At 39.3% G+C, this 21,191-nt stretch overlaps 4 protein-coding genes across 5 annotated transcripts in view; 2 read left to right on the plus strand and 2 right to left on the minus strand.

Moving 5' to 3' along the window:
• LOC135249381 (zinc finger protein 345-like) overlaps positions 1-21,191 on the plus strand; it is a 151,842-nt gene that overhangs the window by 98,120 nt on the left and 32,531 nt on the right. The gene's annotated exons all lie outside the window — the stretch shown is intronic.
• LOC135249413 (zinc finger protein ZFP2-like) overlaps positions 1-21,191 on the minus strand; it is a 144,586-nt gene that overhangs the window by 42,449 nt on the left and 80,946 nt on the right. The gene's annotated exons all lie outside the window — the stretch shown is intronic.
• Positions 2,669-5,027, plus strand: LOC135249434 (zinc finger protein 83-like). Its single transcript, XM_064325084.1, has one exon. It carries the CDS (start codon positions 2,801-2,803, stop codon positions 3,800-3,802), a length of 1,002 nt encoding a protein of 333 aa, XP_064181154.1. The 5' UTR covers positions 2,669-2,800; the 3' UTR covers positions 3,803-5,027.
• The window catches only part of LOC135249365 (deleted in malignant brain tumors 1 protein-like), a 197,638-nt gene continuing 193,412 nt past the window's right edge, over positions 16,966-21,191 (minus strand). The window contains exons 17-22 of the mRNA XM_064324917.1: positions 21,080-21,178; positions 20,785-20,835; positions 19,138-19,215; positions 18,704-18,781; positions 18,342-18,405; positions 16,966-18,011 (exon numbers count right to left, since the gene is read on the minus strand). Of these exons, the coding sequence (XP_064180987.1) occupies positions 17,993-18,011; positions 18,342-18,405; positions 18,704-18,781; positions 19,138-19,215; positions 20,785-20,835; positions 21,080-21,178 (389 nt within the window). The 3' untranslated portion in view covers positions 16,966-17,992. The remainder of the gene's footprint in view (positions 18,012-18,341; positions 18,406-18,703; positions 18,782-19,137; positions 19,216-20,784; positions 20,836-21,079; positions 21,179-21,191) is intronic.

A 21,191-nucleotide genomic window follows, 5' to 3' on the forward strand; every position in this document is an offset into this window, starting at 1 on the left:
ATGAGGTATACTTAAAAATAATTGCAAATATGCTTATAATTAAATTATGTTACCTTGCATGGTAATTTGTATTCCAGTGTTTTGCCCTCAGCACGCGCAGTCCAGGGACTTCCGGGACTTCACAAGATCAGTGAGCTGGCGTGCGCTCCTCATCTATTGGCGCTGTCTCTACATATTGTGTACTCTAAGCAATGAGCAGCTCCCGTGGGAATCAATGGAACGGGTGAGCGGAAGCTGTCTCCAGTTGTTGTATATCTCCATGAGTGAAACTCCTGTTCCCCATAATGAAATTCTCCTTGGATCCGGGAATTCATAAATATTTTGCTCTGCATTATGTTAGTCTTCCGAGGCATCGATTATGCTCCGCATTGCGTTTGTGAAGATGTGCATTTTATACACCCTTAACATGCACACGGGATCATTCGTTCAGAATTAGGCTATATGGTTAAACAAACCATTGATTTAAAGTGAATGTATCATCAACGAATGAAGGTAAGTTTTTTTCATGATATCGATACCTAACAGTTCCGCTTCGTTTACAAGCAATTCTGTCGCTGTTTTCAGGAAAAAAATGCTAGGTATTTGCTAATGTGGAGATTGGAGAATTCATTTTAGCACTGGTACATCGCTACTTCTCAATAAGATGATCGGAATAGTTGCAGTGAGTTAAAGATGTCGCAAAATAACGTTAACAAAAAAGTGTTACCTTTTGTAGTTAGTCCTAAAAACTGGAAGTGAGTTAACGTGTGAATTTTTAGCATGGGTCCCTCGGCAGATTTCCATTGCTTTTTTCCGCAAAGGGATTTCGATTCTTACAGAAAATAAGATCTGGGGTTAACATAAGATTAAGAGAGTGCTCTACGGTCTAAATTACACCCGATATCTCAACCGTGAATTTAGAAGCTCTTATATGCTTTGAAAAAAAGTAAGTTTCTTACAAGTTACTATATTGCTTTGTCTTTGATTTAAAACCCTCCCTATTTGCTCCCATACATAAATATGGCATACTGTTAATAATGAGGAATAGTACACAGTCTCTGTGTGTCCCTTGTGAGGCGGTGGTGTGTGTGCAGTATTCGGGGGTGGTGTGCAGAGGTGATCTGTTTCTGGTGTGTAAAGCGGGACCAGGGTGGCCTAGCAGTGGCCTCAAAATCCACATCGAATGTCCATGGAGTTTCAGTGATGCCGATTCCACTATAAACCTCATGCAGACATGTGTTTTGGCCACCTTATATGCCATGGCAAGCCCAGTCTGAGGCACTTCAGGAATGGCTTTCTGCCACTGTCCTACAAAAAACACTAAAAGTGACAGTTACAGTGAAAACAGTGTCTTGAAAATTGATCTGAGGTATCACCTAGGGAGGAAGAGAAGCGTTTTCCCCATCTCATAATGCGAGACTTCAGGCATCTACTGGACTGCAGAGTGTGAAGAATGTGCCAGCTGCTGCAGTAGGACCTAAAGGATAAGGATAAATCCCTTTCCCTGTTCCCCTCCAGGAGCTGCACGTATGCACACCTTGAGCAGCAGGATGATGCAGGCAGGAGTCTGTCTGAGACAGGACACTGAGACAACACTACCAGAGCTCACTGAGCAGCCCTGGATCAGACAGAAAGAAGAGGAACTCAGTGGACTGGCAGATTCTAAGACAGAGTGTGCTGCACCAGGACTCAACACACTGGAGCCAGAGTGTGTTACAGCACACAGCAGGGTCAGTGATGTAGTCCACACACACACATCACTAATTAAAACAGAAACTGATCTGGGATCCACCCATACTGGAGATCTTATTAAGACAGAGAACCTCGACAGTACAGAGCTTGGATATGTAACCCATCTGCCTCCTTGCCAAATCAAAATGGCTACTGATGATGGATACGTTAAGGTCGAACACAACAGTGACTTGCAGGATATTAAGTGTGAATCCATTGAAGGTTTAGTGAGTGATCTCATGAATACTATGATGCATGGAACTGGTGATGATCAAAAAGACCAGACTGAAACTTGGCAATGTGGTGGAGAGCAAAATCCAATCTCTGAAAAAGAGGAAATGTGTGATTTTCCAACCCAATGCAGGGACTTAAATCATCCTTCCAATATCAACATTGAGAATAATGAGATCAGAATTGTCCAGAAGAGTACAAATGGTAGCAACACACATACTAATTGTCATAGAATAAATGTGATTATTGAACCCCTGATTATTAATTCCAGTAAAGGACCAAACCTTTTGAACTTCTTTCCAAACAGCTCGTTTGTAGAAACAAAGGGGAAACTAATACTGGTGAAAAGCCATACAAGTGTCCACAGTGTAGTAAGTGTTTTCGTGCAAAATTTGATTTAAATCGACACCTCAGAATTCATACAGGTGAAAAACCATACAAGTGTACACACTGTGGTAAGCATTTTCGTACCAAATCTGATTTAAATACACACCTTAGAATTCATACAGGTGAAAAACCATACAAGTGTACACACTGTGGTAAGCATTTTCGTACCAAGTCTGATTTAAATACACACCTTAGAATTCATACAGGTGAAAAGCCATACAAGTGTACACACTGCGAGAAAGATTTTTATACAAAATCTCAGTTGAATAGACACCTGGGAATTCATACAGGTGAAAAGCCATACAAGTGTACACAGTGTGGAAAGTGTTTTTGTACAAAATCCGATTTAAATACACACCTTATCATTCATACTGGTGAAAAGCCATACAAGTGTACACACTGCGAGAAAGATTTTTATTCAAAATCTCAGTTGAATAGACATTTAGGAATTCATACAAATGAGAAGCCATACATGTGTACACAGTGTGAGAAATGTTTTCGTACAAAATCTGACTTAACTTCACACCTGAGAATTCATGCAGTTGAGAAGCCATACAAGTGTACACAGTGTGGTAAGAGTTTTCGTACAAAAACTCATCTAAATAGACACCTGAGAATTCATACAGGTAAAAAGCCATACAAATGCCCTCAGTGTGAGGAGTGCTTTTCTAAAGTTTCTCATTTAAATCGCCACCAGGCAGTTCATACAGATGAAAAGCCCTTCAAATGTTCTCACTGTGGGAAGTGCTTTTCCAAAATTTCTAATTTACGTAGCCATCTGAGAATTCATGCTGGTGAAAAGCCATACAAGTGTACACAGTGTGAAAAGTGTTTTCATAAAAAATCTTATTTTGATATACACCTGAGAATTCATACAGGTGAAAAGCCCTACAGATGTTGTCAGTGTGGGAAGTGCTTTTCCACAAAGTCTCATTTAAATAGCCACCAGAGAATTCATTCAGGTGAAAAGCCCTACAAATGTACTCAGTGTGGGAAGTGCTTTTCCACAGTATCTCAGTCTAATACCCATCAGAGAATTCATTCAGGTGAAAAGCCCTATAAATGTACTCAGTGTGGAAAATGTTTTTCCCAAACAAATGCATTAAATACCCATAAGACCGTTCATACAGGTGAAAAGCCATACACATGTCCTCAGTGTGGGAAGTGCTTTTCCACAATATCTCATTTCAATATGCATCACAGAATTCATACAGGTGAAAAGCCATACAAGTGTACTCAGTGTGAGCAGTGTTTTTCCAAAAAAAATGAGTTCAATTGTCACAGTATAATTCATTCAGGTGAAAAACCCTACAAGTGTACTCAGTGTGGGATGTGCTTTTTGAGTGCAAGTTTTTTAATTCTCCACCTGAGGATTCATACAGGTGAAAAGCCATACAAATGTCTTCAGTGTGGAAAGTGCTTTTCCAAATTATGTTATTTGGTTAGGCACCAGAAAATTCCTACTGGTGAATAGCCTGACAAATGTACCCATTATGGAAAGTTTCATCCCTTTCGTGCTGCGTATAATGGAAAATGTTTTGCTTCAGTTTTAATAGAACCACTTAATTAATTTGAGAATCCTTTGAATCTATTTGTACAAATCAGCCTTTTGTGCTTTCGAAAGTCTTGTCTGGTGGGTGTTTTAGTTTGAATTGAAGGAGTGAGTAAAAGGTGGTAATACTACTAAAGGTGGTAAAACTATTTGTCACTGTTTGTAGTTGTCCAGTTTATAGTTTTGCTTCTGATATTTGTTCAATGTTTGTATTTTGGACAGTTTGAAAAAAAGTACAATGTCTGGGACAATATGCACCACCATTTTCTTCTGTTTTTCACTATTTTGTTTTTAAAAAAAATATTTGAATTACTTTTAATGGTGTTACGTCCCCTGCCTCTGCTGGTCTGGGTAGTGCAGGTGGAGGTAATTACCGAATCGCTTGATTGCCTCCACCTGCCTGTGGCCAACATAAGCCCTGCAGTATGAGGCAAGGGAGATCTTCTTTAGTGTTTTTTTTGTTTGTGGCTTGTCATTTGCTTTGTGGTTTTGTGTTTTTGGTGTTTGTGAAGGTCGTTTTGTTTGGTGAACTTTGTGGGTTTTTGTTTGTAGTTTGCGTTTTAGTTTGACTTAAACTAATAAATGTCTGGGATTTTTGTTTTGTTTAGATCAGTTTGTCTTGTTTTTTTGGTATATAGGACCTGTTTGTTACGGCGTTTGGGCTGGCCGTAACAATGGTTGAATGTCATTTCTTGCTGATTGAAGGGTGATATTTTGTAACGATGAAATTCACACCAAAGTAATTTCATGAAAGAGACGTGAAAACTGTCTGCACTGTATGAACAAACATCGTAATGTGTTTTGTATTTTGAAAACGCATTTGACTATACTGGTCGTTTCAGTGTAGAAGCTGTAATATGCATGTCACCTAACACTGATGATAGTATGGTTTATCTGAGATATTATTTAAGGATCATCGTTTTACTCTTTATTGTTCAATGTTGTATATGAATTGTGCATGAAAGAATGCTTCAGTAAAAATGTGTGCATGTCAAAGCCTTTGTGCCATGAAAAGTTTAGAGTTCATACAATGTCCTTCATTGTGTCATTGTATTCACATTTACTACCTCTGTAATGTTTTTTTAAAATTCCTGTTGCACATAACTCAATAATTGTGCAACAAATAAAATGACTCTTGGAGCTTGAATTGTTTTCATTATTTTCAGTTTGCCTGAACATGTGAAGTTTAAAAATAATAATAATTGCACCTATGTTAAATTAAGTGACAGTAACAAAAATATCTAGATTATTGTAGAAATGGGATATTTTAGGCATGTTTTCTAATACCCATCTGATTCAGTTACTAGACATTCTGTAGAGTCCATTTCATGCTTCTTTTATTAGGATCTTTGTTCTACAGGAGAGTAGGATTTCCAGTCCGAAATGTACAATTTTGAGTAGACATGTATTTGTTAAACTAGCAACATTTCCTTGGCAAAATGATAAACTAAAATGTCTAAACTCATCTGATTCTCTTAGATTATCATCAGATTAGTATTTAACTTTTTTGTCTTCAAGAGCAATTTGCCATTGTTGAAAAAAAAAGTTTTTTTTTTGTTATATTAAATTACATGATTATGTTTTAAATTGTAACAAAGTATACAAATGTCCATTTTACTCACTTGTCATCTTTGAGTAAAATGGACATTAGTAGGCTTTAGGGCAAACAAAATTGATATTAGGTTACTGCTGATCTAACCAGCATGCTTATATACTGTAGGCTGTAGTAAAAGAAGTATACGGTGAGATGGCCTTGTGTTGCCTTTAATGTGTAATGTTAGATGGACTTTTATTTTGATAAGTGTTTTGTCACGCTTAAGGAGTTCACGTAAGCCGCGTTTCCACCGCAGGAACTATACCCCGGAACTAGGAACCTTTTGAGGAACTCAGTGCGTTTCCACCGCAGGAACTAGGGTCTAAATTTAGTTCTGGGGGCTTTGTTTTACCCCCCAAAACGTTCCTGCTCGGGGGGTAGTACTTTCCGAAAGTACAGGAACCTTTTGGGTGGAGCTTGCAGCGCTGAACATTTCTGATTGGTCGAGTACTCGTAGCATTTGTGTTGTATTTATTTTCCGCCATTACCCGCCATGTTTGAAAATATGCAGCGACAAACCAATTTATTTTCATAACAACTTTAAATCAAACTTGTATGTTATGCGGCGCAGTAGCCTACTTTTGGTTATAGCCTGTCAACGTCTTGGAATTATAACGTGTGCTCTTCTGTTCTTTTCTTGCTTTAGTATTCGTTTTATAAAATGCTAAGCATTCGTGCTGGGACAGCATATTACGTAGGCTACCAAAACATTCAAACGGATTAATTCGGTTGCTGAATATTTTCTTCCGGATTTTCTTTGTTAGCCCGTTGTAATTGACTCAAAACGTTTGATACAGTTATGTGAGGTATGCGGTAGTTCTGCATAATTAACATTGGTGATACAGTACAAGCAAACTGGAAATCACCTTCCGCACTTTTTATCCGGGTAAAATAACAGGTTAATTCTAGTAATCTTCCCTTTAGCTTTTTCAGACTGCCGTAATTTTACTCAATTTTACTGCCATTTTTCAATTCCACGAAAAGACCAGGAAGACTATGGACTCATTTATGGTGCATGGTTCGCATCTGGAGGGCACACTTCGCTGCTAGGCTAGCAGTAGCCTAACTTCGAAGGAAAGCAAACGGTGGCTGTACCACTACTAATTTACATTTTCACGCAAGTCCGAGTTTTCGTTCTATTCTTGTCATTTTGCGATTAGCCAAATAAAACAGCAAATTGTTTACAACGTGTGCATGTTTTCTGCTGTTAATGAATGTGTTTGAGAGGATATATGAAAATCAATAAATACAAAAGTAACCATATATAGTCATTGTTGGTAACCCGTTGTATATAAGTGGAATAAACCCCTCCGGGCTGTCCCGGTTATTAGAAAATAATGTAGGCTACTTCGGTGGCAGTATGGGGTTACAGAAGAAATCATATGACAGATGGACCGACGACAACGTCAGTGGGCTAATTTGCCTAATCTTCGCGGTACTTTAGACCCCGGTGGAAACGCAGACAACCATTGGCTGAAGGAACCTTTTAGTTCCTGGTAAAGTAGTTCCTGGGACTGAAAGTTCCGGGTAATTTTGGTGGAAACGCGGCTAAAGATCACTTCCTGTTAGTCATTTGAGAAAGCTGGCTGAATCTGTCAACATGCCTTTCTAGATCCACTCTGATCCACACTGTATATGCGGCAGAGGCAATGCCGTAAGTAAATAATTTCATGGTTTGCACTTATAAGTTAATGTTAAAAATGTTATTTACATGAAAAAGCATTTGATTTGTTTGTAATTAAAAACGTTTTATTTACATGTATTTACATTGGGGAAAACACGTTGGTGATTGTTTGTATTCTGTCTTTGTTATAGTTTTCACTCTGTCTGTGTAAGATGGTGTAAAGAGCCACAGTAAACAGCAAGTAAAGCTTACTACAACTCAAGTAATCATTTTGCAAGCAAGAGTTTAGCTAGTTGGATAGCTGCAGTTTCTACACCTCACCCTGTAACTAACATAATCTAAATAAATCCTCTCTGGTAGTTCTCCTTCAAATTATAATAGTATTGAGCCACTTTCTTGTTCTTTCCCATCCCGATAACTTTTCATTCTCCTCGCCCTGAAAACTCCCTCCACCTCCAAGAAACAGTCAGCATCTACCGACTCCGGGACACCACTGATCACCCCTTTTCGTAGTGCTCTTTCCCTCATTAAAAAACAAATAACTTCTATCAGTCCGAGTCTTTTAATTTTAAGGACTTAGACTGAGGACTTAGGCTGAGTTTAAAAATAAAAGCGCATTTCATGTTTTAAAACTACCCCAGGTTTAAATCACCCAAAAAAAAATTCTGCCCCTAAAGGCTGGAGGCAATATGATTCAAAAAAGTTTTCCCTGTTTGGAATATCTGAGGCATTGGCAGATTTTCATGGCAAAATGGATATTTCTGCTCAATACACAATTTCTAAATAAAATGTTCTTTGAATACTGGTTGTATCTTTGATTTTTTTATATTTTGTCATCTCCAAAAATAAAATAAATCCTTGGTCATCAAATCCACTCCCTACTGATTTGACATCATTTCTCAAAATCATTTCAAGTGCTTCCTTATTACATCATAAGCAAAATGGCTGTATCAGGAAATTTAAAAGATGTTACAGCTTTGAGTGTCACAAGTAATATGTTGATTGGTATTTTGATGCACAAAATTCATATGGCTACCAGCAATGTCATAGAAATGTAAAAAATAAAAGATTATGTCAGTGTTATTTTTACTGATTTTTGATGATTACAATGCTGAATATGGTGACAATAACCAACACTTGTTAATAATGTTCTTGTAATAATAATGAAGTATTACAGCAAATGCCATTTTATGGTGTACTTGCTTGTTTGTATTATAGCCTATATAAATGTGCTGGTTGTATCAGTAGTTGCTAATTAATTTTGTGGTAAAGTTGCCATTTTGCTCAAAGTTGAAAAGAATTATTAAAAACAGTCACACGATTTAATACAGTAACATAACTCAAATACAGATTCATTGCTGAAATAAAACTAAAGAGATTAATGTGTAATTGTTCAAAAATCAATGTGTGTAAAACACTGTCCAACAACAGCAAGTTGCTCCTGAGAGCGCAAAAATAAAATGGACGCATCTGTAGGTAAACCAAGAGAATTATTTGCCCCAGGAACTTTGCCAGGGTTTAAGTACAACACATTTGCAAATTTGGGACTACGAACAGATATTTTAGAAAGCCTATTCCTCTAATCAGACAAGGAATTAAACTACATTTAAAAAGAGAGGTAGTTAAGTAGGAAGCAATGACACTGGGAAGGACATACGTGTTTATACAGAAATTTATATAGCAGAGGCCTTGCTAGATGGACATTCACAGTGTAAAATTTATTTCACATTCAATTCATATACAACACGTAAAATTAAACAGTGAAACAGAGCTCCTCAACTGATATCTGAGAATAATCTCTGAAGTCTGATGATCAGTTTTAGCTGACATACACATTAAAGCTGGTACATTGACAGTAGCAGAACCCCCAAGTACATTTTCAGAATACGAGTTTGCTATAGACATTATATGTTTCATCCTGTAATATATCCAAACTGTTTTCACATTGTTTCTTTTAAACAAATTATGATGCCCTTGATTTTCATACCCACAACATATTATCCTTCCATCTGCAAGGAATTACACCATTTTTCAATGAATTAGTTACATTTTCTAAAGAACAAAACCATCATAAACACTCATTATAAAAGGAAAATGGCATCCCAGTATGCCATCAGCTTACCACCTTTCATTCACTTCTTCAGCTCAAAATAATCACCCACAAAATAAGAATTTGGGTGGCTCGTCTTTAAAAAAAGATATGAAGGTATTTTATAAGACAAATTATCAGGTTGTTTTTGAAAATGGTTTGGATCCCACACACAGTGCATCATATAATGGAAGCTTTCCTGAAACACTCTACGAGTACATGTGTAAGGTTACACACCTGTACGAATTCCTTTTGGTCATTACAGGGAAATTCCTTGTTTAAACATTAAGTACATCCAAAAGACTTTTCACATATATGAAGTATATGTGTAAATTTAAGTTGGAATTTTTTTAGGAAAACAATTCACTGCACTTCTAGGACTTTTAATCTGAATTCTCTGGTGGCGATTTAAATCACTTGTGGTCAAAAAACACTTCTCACAATTAATTAATTTCTATGGCTTCTCAGCTGTATGAATTCTCAAGAGTATAGAAAGCAAAAAAAAAAAAACCCCTCACAGAGTGTACCCAAAGGTTTTCACCTTCATTATTTCTTGGGTATTTAGATCTAAAACACTTGTCACTTGCCTCTTCTTGTCCAAGTTCAATGTACTTGATTTGGAAAACACTTGCCTCATTGAGTGCATTTGTATGGCACGTCATGTGTATGAAACCTCAGGTGTTCATTTAAAGCAGACCAAAAGCATTTGAAGTATTTGTACTAAAGCACTTCCCAACACTCTGTATACTTGCATCGCTTTTCACCTGTATTAATTCTCTGGTAGCCATATTAGTAAAACCTTTTGGAAAAGCATGTCCCATACTGTGTAAACTAATGAGACTTTTCACCTATGAATGCTCTGGTGGACATTTAAATGAGATATTGTGGAAAAGTACTTCCCACACGGAGGACATTTGTTGGGCTTTTCACTTGTATGAATTCTCAGGTGTAGATATAAAAACAAATTTTCACTAAAATGCTTTCCACATTATAGAAATTGGCTCGATATTATGAGAGTCAATGATCACACTTACTTAGAACAAACCGCTGATTTATTGAGAACACAAAAACCGCATGTGAGCCAAGCTGACATTCAGTGAGGCTGCATGCATGACTTGAACTAGACGGGACCGAGAACGTTGATTGGCCTAGCCATAAATGCACGTACAGATACGGTGGCTCATAGCGAACAAAGAGGACAATCATTCAGCCAAATGATTTACATCCCTTTTCTTTAGCTCACACCTTATACATGAAACAAATGATTTACTTGAACCACATTATACGCAGGAAAGTATATGGCAGCCCATAGATTTTTTTTTTTTTTTACTGCATATATTTTGGGTTTGGACTGCAGGTGTGGCCTGCTGTGTATGGGCTAGCGTGCTCCCGGTGGGATATGTAGTTTCTCATAAAGAGAAAAAAATGAACCACGGCCTTGTGTCAAAAATTACGCCAATTCAGAGGTTCTCATTGTTTGGTACTTTTTACACTATTTTAACAATGTGGTGAAAAGCTGGTTTGACAGGCTTTTATAAAATTGCAAATACTAAAACCTTCATAGGAAAAATGGCTACCTGAGTGTGATTTCCTGGCACCAACTTCTGTCACAGACATGACCCACTTCTGTGACCTATTATGTTTGAAAACTACTCTAGTACTCAGCTGCAGCCCCACAGTACAACCCTCTGGCTGTGTCTGGATGCTGACTGGTGTATTGCCTAGCATTGTCAGAGAAAAGGGTGTGTGGTGTACTGTGGAATGAGAAGTGTCTCTTCAATTTGGAGATCACAGCTGATGATGTCATGTCATAGAGAAGGTTGATTTCAAACCATCCAGAATATGAATCCGCAAGCACTTGGTAATGTTTGCCACGCCAGTCGAAGATGTCTGTGGCCACTGTGGACCATGGGAGGTCTGGAACTGGGTGAAGTTGAAGAGGTTCTTTTTGCTGGTGAGACATGGTGCTGTTGCATGCTGCACATGAGAGCAACTCCTCGGTGATGTCGTTTGACATTGTCGGCCAAAAGATTATGCTTCTAGCTCAGCGCTTGGTTGCTTCAGCACCTGGGTGGCCTTTGTGGACAATGTTAATGTACTCTCTGTGCAGAGACTGGGGGATGACTGCTTTGTGGCCTTTCATGACGATCCTGTCCTCCACTGTAAAGGCATCCCTGTAAGGGAAGGAGAGACTTACAGCAGGCTGGAGCTGGGTTTTCCTGGTGGGCCATCCTCGTTGAATGACTACACTGAGGGTAAGTAGCACCTCATCCTCTGCTGTGTGCTTTCTGAGTTCCTCCAGGCGGGCTGTGGAGATGTAACTCATCAACATGACTTCAAAAGCCTCATTTTCAGCAGGGCTCTGGAAGACTTGTGTGTTTGGAGCTCTTGAAAGAGTATCCACCAGATGCATGTATTTACCCTTTTTGTACACCAAGCTGATGTCGTAGCTCTGCAGCCGGAGCAACATTCTCTGGAGACAGGCAGGGGTGGTGTGAATGGGCTTCTTCAGGATGGTTACCAGAGGTTGGTGGTCGGTTTCCACGATTGTCGGCTTTCCGTATACGTAGTCCTTGAATTTTGTTCTGGCAAACACGACAGCTAGAAGTTCCTTCTCTATTTGAGCATGTCATGTCTCTGTGTCCGTGAGGGTACGCAAAGCAAACGCTACTGGTCTGCCGTTTTGCATGCATGCAGCTCCAAGTCCATAGCATGACGCATCACAGGTAAGCGTGACTGGCTTCCTGACATCGTAATATGCCAATACTGGTGGGCTGGACAGGCATGACTTGAGGCGGTCGAATGCCTCCTGGTGCTGCTGGAACCAGCACCATGCAGTTTCCTTGTGGGTCAGTTTCCTCAGTGACGCTGCGATGTCACTGAAGTTCGGGATGAACTTGCCAAGGTAATTAACCATGCCAAGGATACGCTGTAGTGAAGTGACTTCTGTGGGGACTGGCATGTCAGTGATTGCTGCAGTTTTAGAAGGGTCAGCTTTTAGGCCTTCGCATGTGAAGATGTGGCCTACGTAGCCTACTTAGTCTGAGCGAAATTTGCACTTATCTGGATTCAACCTGAGGTTGACCTCTCTCCCTCGTTCGAGCACCCTCTTCAAGTTGCCGTCGTGTTCAGCTACTCCACGGCCTCCGATGATGATGTCATCGACGATGACTGAACATGGATAACCTGCGAACAGCTGTTCCATAGAGCGCTGAAACACCTCACTTGCGGAGTTAATGCTGAAAGGCATCCGTAGAAATCTGTAGCGCCCAAATGGAGTGCTGAATGTCGTTGACTTTGAGGATTTCTTGTCCAGACGTATCTGCCAGAATTAGTTTGTCGCATCCAGGACAGAGAACACTGTTGCCCCTGACATCTGTGCTGCGACCTCCTCAACGCTGCAAATGGGGTGATGGGGCCTTTTCAATGCTGTGTTGAGGTCTTTTGGATTGATGCACAGTCTGATTTCTTGCTTATCCTTCTTATGTGCTGCTACCATGGAAGAGACCCAGTCTGTAGGCTCAGTGACTGGTGTTATGACACCTATGCTTTGCATACGCTCAAGTTCAGCTTTGACTCTTTCTTGCATCGCGACAGGGATGCGGCGGACTGGCCGGACCACAGGCTGTATGCTGGGATCCACCGTCATGGAGTATGTGACTGGGAGTTCTCCAAGCTCGTCACTGAACAGGTCTTTGGACTGTGTGAGAATCTGTGTGCAGAAGTCTGTGTTGCTCTCCATGGTGACTTGATGGACATCAGGACTCATTTTGACGATTCCGATGTTCATGCATGCACAAAATCCTAGCAGTGGTTGCACCTCTCTGTCCACTATGAAGAAAGATAACAAGTGGTGCTGCTCCTTTAAGCAGCATGACAATGTAACCATTCCATTAGTCTCAATCCTGGTGCCCCCATAAGCAACAAGGTTTGCAGCTTTCTTCTGCTTTACAAGTTGCTCGCCATTAGTCACTCGTTTGAAAGTCTCCTGTGACATCACATTGCATTTCGCTCCAGTGTTGACTTTAATTTTGTGACAAATCCTTCGTCCTTCTCATTGGCTTGAGAATTGACACAGCCAACACAATTGTCAACTTCGACACCAGGCTGATCCACTACCACTTCATGCACAGACTGTCTGAAAGTCTTTCTGTTTGAATTACTTTGGCTCCGTGGTTTAGACTCGCAGCAACCTTTGTAGTGGTTTAGTTTTTTGCAATTATGGCATTGCTGTCCGAAGGCTGGATGCTTTTCCCGTTTAGCTGCATGACTACTTCCACAATTACTGCAGTGTGTGATCGTCTGAGAGAATGGTTGGGATGGTTGACTGGTGCTTTCTGTTTGAGACTGGCTTTACTGCATCAACACTGGTGGCTTGTGTGGCTAGTGTCTTGCTACTTTCCTGCGCCATCTCGTGAATGCGACAAACTGAAATAGCTTTGGCTAGCGTTAACTCGCTATCTCTCAACAGAGATTTTCTTAAAGAGTCGCTGGTAATGCCACACACGATCCGATCGATCACAGATAAGCTTGTCAGTGAAATCTCCAGAATGGCAACTTTTACCTTTGATTCTCAAATCACTGATGAATGACTCGATATTCTCACCTTGTTTCTGATTTCTCGAATGAAACGTGTGTCTTTCCATCATTCTGTTGCTTTGGGGATTGCAGATTTCGATAAACTTCCTCTTCAGGCAGTCCGGATCCTCTCTGGACTCTGCCGGGGTAATTATCGCTCTGTCTGCTCCGGGCTCGCGCACTTCAGCTGCATAGACAAACGAACGCTCCCGTTCAATGGCTTCTGGTCCAGCGATGTTGAGGAGAATATAAGCCCTTGACTTCGCAGGCTTGTCGAAGTGTGCTGCAGCGACAAAAATATCGTACTCCCGCTCAGAAAATCGCCAATTCTCGGCAACATTCCCATCAAAAATAACAGGGTTGGGTCTGCAAAATCCATCCGCCATTATATCCGACCAGCGTGTTCCCAGCTAGCTAGCACAGTTCGGAAAAGAGCAACAGGTTGTCCGACGAAAAAAAAAAATACTCACAGGCGAGAAGTTCGTACTGTCTTCTGACACCATGTAGAAATTGGCTCGATATTATGTGAGTCAATGATCACACTTGCTTAGAACAAACCACTGGTTCATTGAGACACATTGTGTACACTGGTATGGCTTTTCACCTGTATTAATTATCTGGTGGCTGTTTAAATGAGATATTTTGGAAAAGCACTTCCCACATTGTGTACACTTATAAGGCTTTTCACCTGTATGAATTCTCAGGTATAGTTTTAAAGCAGAATTTGTACTAAAACACTTCTGATTTTACTCCATGTGTCCATGCCGGCAACATGCAGATGTTTTAAATCCTGCGACCACTTGTCAAGATCTTGAGGCTTGGTTGGTTTGTGACTGAACTGAATTTTACCTTCTACCCGTCTTTGTGTTAACACTGTTAACTGTGGCGCTACTGTTGCCATGTCATTATCTGATGGTTCACAATCACTGGCTGCCACTGCTTGTCCATTCATCATTACGAGCAAAGATAACAGGCTTCCTTTCCTCATAACGAGATGGGGCAGAAGGCTGAACTGGCCTTACGAACACCCCACTCTCTGGAGCCAATAGCCTACCTGTACATTCTGCAAATGTTTAATCTGTTCTTTTAATGTAATTACTTCTGCATCTTAGCCCTGTTTGCTTTAACGCTTTTCAGTTCTTCGGCTAGATTTCTAACTTTCTCTCAATGTCAAGGAGGCGGTCTGTTTCAGCCTTGGCATCTCATTCCGCCTTTGCATGTGACTGAAAATAAGCAAAGCAAGGGGGAGTTTACGTTTATCGGGCATGCGTTGGAATTTATCGTACGCTTTCTTGATATAATTCAAACTCCAAACCTTATCTTCGTCAATTTGAAAATCCCTTATTTCCAATGTATTTTTCAATATCCTCCAACTTAAAATAAGACTGAATAAAACCCTTAGTATCCTTAATAAGGAAATCACCACCACCTTCAGGTGCGGCTTTTCTGCCTTGGGAATCTGGCTCTCATCACGTTTCCCAAACATGACTTCAGTCACAAAATTAAAGTTACCAACAACTCAAACTTCAACTTATCAAATTATCAAAAAATTATTCTCTTGTCACTCACCAGGAGGACAACACAGCTGCTATCTTATTATTCTTTTGGTTTAAAAAAAAATTAAAACAGACAGTTTCTCTCCAAGTTATGCTACACAGTTTCACTAAAGGGACAACTTAATATTAGCACAAAAAATTATTACAGGTTATGCAACTTGTGTTTTAGGACTCTGAAACTACTAAACAACACAACTGCCAAAGTTAACACTGTTATTCTTTACCAAGATTGTTTTAAAAATGCATAAGCTATTTTAAATAACGGTAAACCGGGCACAAGAACATACAAAACACTATACATTAAACATTAACAACAACAACAACGATACAATAAGCACTTAAATGGAAAACGGATAGGTCTCATACACATGTCAAGGTCGAGCAAGTTTAGCGCACCAACGTTAAATTACGAACGACACCACAAACACCCTGTTGCAATCAATAGTCTGAAAACAATTGACCACTCATTGGAGGATTCATTTATTTACTTCTTTAAATTAATGAAATATGCCTTGCTTACCTATCTACCTGGGATCCCCTTACAACAACTGGCAATTCACGTCCTTCTGCAGATTATTCCAATGCTTGCTCCCGCAAAGCACCCTTGTCCTGCAAGTAATATTAGTATTAATTTCACAATTTCAGGATTACTTGGTCAGCACACAATGATATTGCAATGGCAACATCAAAGTAGGTATTTCCTCTCTATTCCTTTATTACAACCATATCAACAGCAAATTTTTCCAGTTTGTTTATCGAGCGAAATAATTAGAAACAGGAAACTCACCAGATAATGGAAAAAGAAAAGACTCAGATGTAAATCGGTGCACGCAGTCCAATCTTCTCTGGTCACTGGTAAAATTCCTGGGCCTTGGTTATCTTGTGATATCGGTGGGACCTCCAAATTGAAGAATGCTTCTGTTTTTCTTCTTAATTAAACTTCTGTTAGCTGCTGTTGCTCCCAATTACGTTCAGGAAAGAAAGTCTTAATCGAATTCGATGGTGAAAGACAGTTTAGCTCAAATTCTTGGTTACAGACCTGTGTGGTCTTACGAGCTTGTCCAGTCAAACACACCCTATCATTGAAAAATGGCACAGCTTAAGTACAATCTCCAAACAATGGGGTCTGGCCAGAAGGGAAGGTTTCATGCATGTGATAATTCACTCCTTCCCTGGCTCTTTTTCCTGGCTAGATCAATGACTCTTCACATATTATAATTTCTTGTCACCCAGGGTTGCTTTCCAACGGCTCTCGGCAACTAGGGGCTTACATTTGGCTTGCATTTGAAAAAGGGTACTCAACATCCAAACAGAAACAGCATGGGTGTGGGGACTTAAACAGATTATAACTCTGAAACTTTAAATAAGACACATTAAAACACACCAAAATCTAACAGGTGGTTGTTTCAACTGAACTTAATTTTGCTATGCTGACAGAGAACTGGCTCTGCGAAAATGACGTTATTTCACTAAATGAAGCCGCCCCTCTTAATTTCTCTTGTTTGCATATGCCCGGACTTATGTGCCATGGATGTGGAGTGGCCACCATCCATGCTAGCAGCCATAAATGCAACTCTGTGTCATCTGTTAATGTACAGTGTACATTAATGTACAATAGAAGTAAAAGGAAATGAGAGAGCAAAGTTCAATCAGTCTTTCAGCTTTATTTAAAAATATCTTATTGACACACAGCTGTTAAAAATACTGGTATTGCTTCATAAGGCTAAGAAATACATGTTGAGTATTTTAGCAAAATATAATATTTAATTTTTATAAAATCTTGTCTATGAAAAGCAGTATAATTCTCCAAGATCTAGCATCAAAATATATATATATAAAAAGTAGTTAAAAAAATATTTTTTGTTAAAAAAAAATTAAACTAAATTGAGAAGTAATGAAAGCAGTATGAAATAAGTACTACTGAAATAGGTTTGAATAGTAACAAAGCAGCCAGTGGAGACTTACTGCCTTGTTCATCTTCTGCTCAGATGGAAAGATGAACAAACTCATCCGCTATGTGCAATGAAAGCATATTTAAAAATGTGATCTTGCAAATAAGTATGATGCTGGATAAGTGCTGTCTGGCTACCGTTCCATGTGTCAATCAGAGAGAGCCAACATGTACAGCTCTGACCTGCACATGAACACAGCAGCCAAAACTGAAAGGGTTTGATGTAAATACAAACAAATCTATAGCAAAAGCTTACACAGGCTAAAGCACAGTTTTCATTTTTACATTCCAAAAATGTTGATTCATTAATTTCATATTGAAGTGGCCAGTACTGACTCCATGTAGTTGTTGTACATCATCATCTTGGTCAGAAAAAGTAACTGTCTCATTGTGTCAGTGAATGCAAGTTATTGTTCACAATGTATACAAGTACCAGCATTTCCAATGAGCTAATTTATGAATGAGCTAAGGAGTCCACAGCAAATAATTTCAGGTGAATTATTACTTCATGAATAATTGATCTAGTGGGATATGGTTTTATGACAATAAAACATTTTGCTTGAGATGTGTAGGATAAAGGAGTCCATGTAAGTTCTTCTATCCAAACTTGTGGGTGGACACTTCCGAAGTTAAAACTGTCAATCTCACAGTGTTCCTCCTCTTTCAGGAGGCTACTCCCCCACATCATCATAGTCCATCCCCCTGGGAGGTGGAGGGCTTTCAGCCAGAAAGTTCTCCCCTACAGGGACGGATCAGGAGACAGACAGACACAGTCAGGGAACGGCTCATTTTCAGCAAATAATTGCTGTGATCTTGTATATTGAAAGAAAAAGTCTCATTCAAAATGTTTTCATAAGGTCATGTCTGCACTAAAATATCCACTCTCAGAAAAGTTTGCAGGTGGAATGGAATGTGCAAATTCTCATAATTGCCCATGAAGCAATCTGGGAAAATGTCTTCCAAGAGCCGGTATATGAATATAATGGGATGGATTGATTAATTTTTATTAAACAATAAAAGCTTGTAGTTATTCATGTTATACAGAGTGATTCACTTTGTACAGACTCACCAACTTGAATGCAGTCCAGTCATGACATCATCATAAATCTCCTCTGGGTCTGTCACACAATACACTGTAACAAATCACAGACAGAAAGTAGCCCATGGCAATGATTTTCACAAATTACACAGACAGGAAGTACAAATGACATAGACAGGAAGTAACGATTTTCAACACAGGATAGTGTCTTAATTTATAAAATTCAATAAATAGACTAATAAACATCATAATCTAAAATATAAATATTACATTAATAATGAATAAATCACGATTGCAGCCAGAGACACAGAAAAGCTCCTGAGGAGAACAGTGAATTCAGTGACAGACATTGTGTTTCACTCCAACATTCTGTCTGTAAAGAGAAACTCAACCTGGAAAAGTGTCTGGGCCCGGCTGCATAGTGATGACATCATCATAGTCCTCTGTTGCATCTCCCTCCACCAGCTCCCCTTAAACAGTCAGAGAGAAGCAGCAGCAGTGCTGGTTAAACTGGGCACACTGGTTATAGTGCTCATAATGGCTATATTGGTTTTGGTGGTTATACTGGTTACACTAATTATTGGGGCAACAACTTTAAAAGTAATTTCCATGTCTAAGACTGGACAACAAAACAAGTCAACTGCAAGAAATGTTCTATGTAATGAAATAATTCCATTAATGCGCATGTTTTATTCATCTAAAAAGGCCAAGGGAGATTGGAAAATTAACACAAAAAACTAAGTACAGCATATAATAATGAATGCAATTAAATGTATTCATGAGGAGAAAATATTGAATCATCCCACCAACCAATCAAAACACTCACCTGGCACACTGTCTGGATGCTTATCCGCTGGGATGACATAATCATAGTCTTCCGGAGTGTCCTCCATCACCTGGTCCCCTGAAAGCAAGGAGACTTCTGGGGACTTGTGGCTGAATCTCAGGACTGTCACACAGCAGGACAGTGGGGCCCTTCAGAGCAGCACTGAATAACACTTCAGCTAGCTGTGTTTGCACACTGCAGTCACGGCTGCCTGACGGTGTGGGGACAGTCTAACTGACCCCATAAGACATTTAGCAGATCCGAGTAACTTAAACAGCTTTTTCATTACATAGTATCCATTACTACAGCTGGATAAGACTAAGAAATACATGTTGAGTATTTTAGCAAAATATATTTCATTTTTATAAAATCATGTCTATGAAAAGCAGTATAATTCTCCAAGATCTAGCATCAAAAAATATATATATGTGTGTGTGTGTATGTATATATATATATATATATATATATATAATGGTTTAAAAATATTTTTTGTTAAAAAAAATTAAACTAATTTGAGAAGTAGTGAAAGCAGTATGAAATAAGTAGTACTGAAATAGTTTTGAATAGTAACAAAGCAGCCAGTGGAGACTTACTGCCTTGTTCATCTTCTGCTCAGATGGAAAGATGAACAAACTCATCAGCTATGTGCAATGAAAGCATATTTAAAAATGTGATCTTGCAAATGAGCATGATGCTGGATAAGTGCTGTCTGGCTACCCTTCCATGTGTCAATCAGGGAGCCAAAATGGACAGCTCTGACCTGCACATGATGAACACAGCAGCCAAAACTGAAAGGGTTTGATGTAAATACAAACAAATCTAAAGCAAAAGCTTACACAGGCTAAAGCACAGTTTTCATTTTTACATTCCAAAAATGTTGATGCATTCATTTCATATTGAAGTGGCCAGTACTGACTCCATGTAGTTGTTGTACATCATCATCTTGGTCAGAAAAAGTAACTGTCTCATTGTGTCAGTGAATGCAAGCTATTGTTCTCAATGTATACAAGTACCAGCATTTCCAATGAGCTAATTTATGAATGAGCTAAGAGTCCACAGCAAATAATTTCAGGTGAATTATTAATTAATGATTAACTGATCTAGTGGGATATGGTTTTATGACAATAAAACATTTTGCTTGAGATGTGTAGGATAAAGGAGTCCATGTAAGTTCTTCTATCCAAACATGTGGACACTTCCGAAGTTAAAACTGTCAATCTCACAGTGTTCCTCCTCTTTCAGGAGGCTACTCCCCCACATCATCATAGTCCATCCCCCTGGGAGCTAGAGGGCTTTCAGCCAGAACACTCTCCCCTACAGGGATGGATCAGGAGACAGACACAGTCAGGGAAAGGCTCATTTTCAGCAAATACCTGCTGTGATCTTGTAATTCTATATTGAAAGAAAAAGTCTCATTCAAAATATTTTCATAGGGTCATGTCTTCACTAAAATATCCACTCTCAGAAAAGTTTGCAGGTGGAATGGAATGTGCATATTCTCATAATTGCCCATGAAGCAATCTGGGAAAATGTCTTCCAAGAGCCGGTATATGAAATATAATGGGATGGATTGATGAATTTTTATTAAACCATAAAAGCTTGTCGTTATTCAGGTTATACAGAGTGATTCACTTCGTACAGACTCACCCACTTGAATGCAGTCCAGAGTCACGACATCATCATAAATCTCCTCTGGGTCTGTCACACGATACACAGTAACAAATCACACAGACAGAAAGTAGCCCATGGCAATGATTTTCACAAATTACACAGACAGGATTTTCAACACAGGATAGTGTCTTAATTTGTAAAATTCAATAAATAGACTAATAAACATCATAATCTAAAATATAAATATTACATTAATAATGAATAAATCACATGATGACTGTGTTTAAGACTTTACTGTGCAGCACGAGGAGGACGGATCAGATTCACTCACCCCACCGGGGGGCGCTGTAGGTTCCCCCTCTAGCCAGTTTGTACTCGATCTCCTCGTAGACGGCTTCGTGCAGAGGGACGTGGTCCCACTCAGACAGGGCTGTGTGAGCAGA

This window comes from Anguilla rostrata, chromosome 2 (genome assembly GCF_018555375.3).
Source record: "Anguilla rostrata isolate EN2019 chromosome 2, ASM1855537v3, whole genome shotgun sequence".
NCBI lineage: Eukaryota > Metazoa > Chordata > Actinopteri > Anguilliformes > Anguillidae > Anguilla > Anguilla rostrata.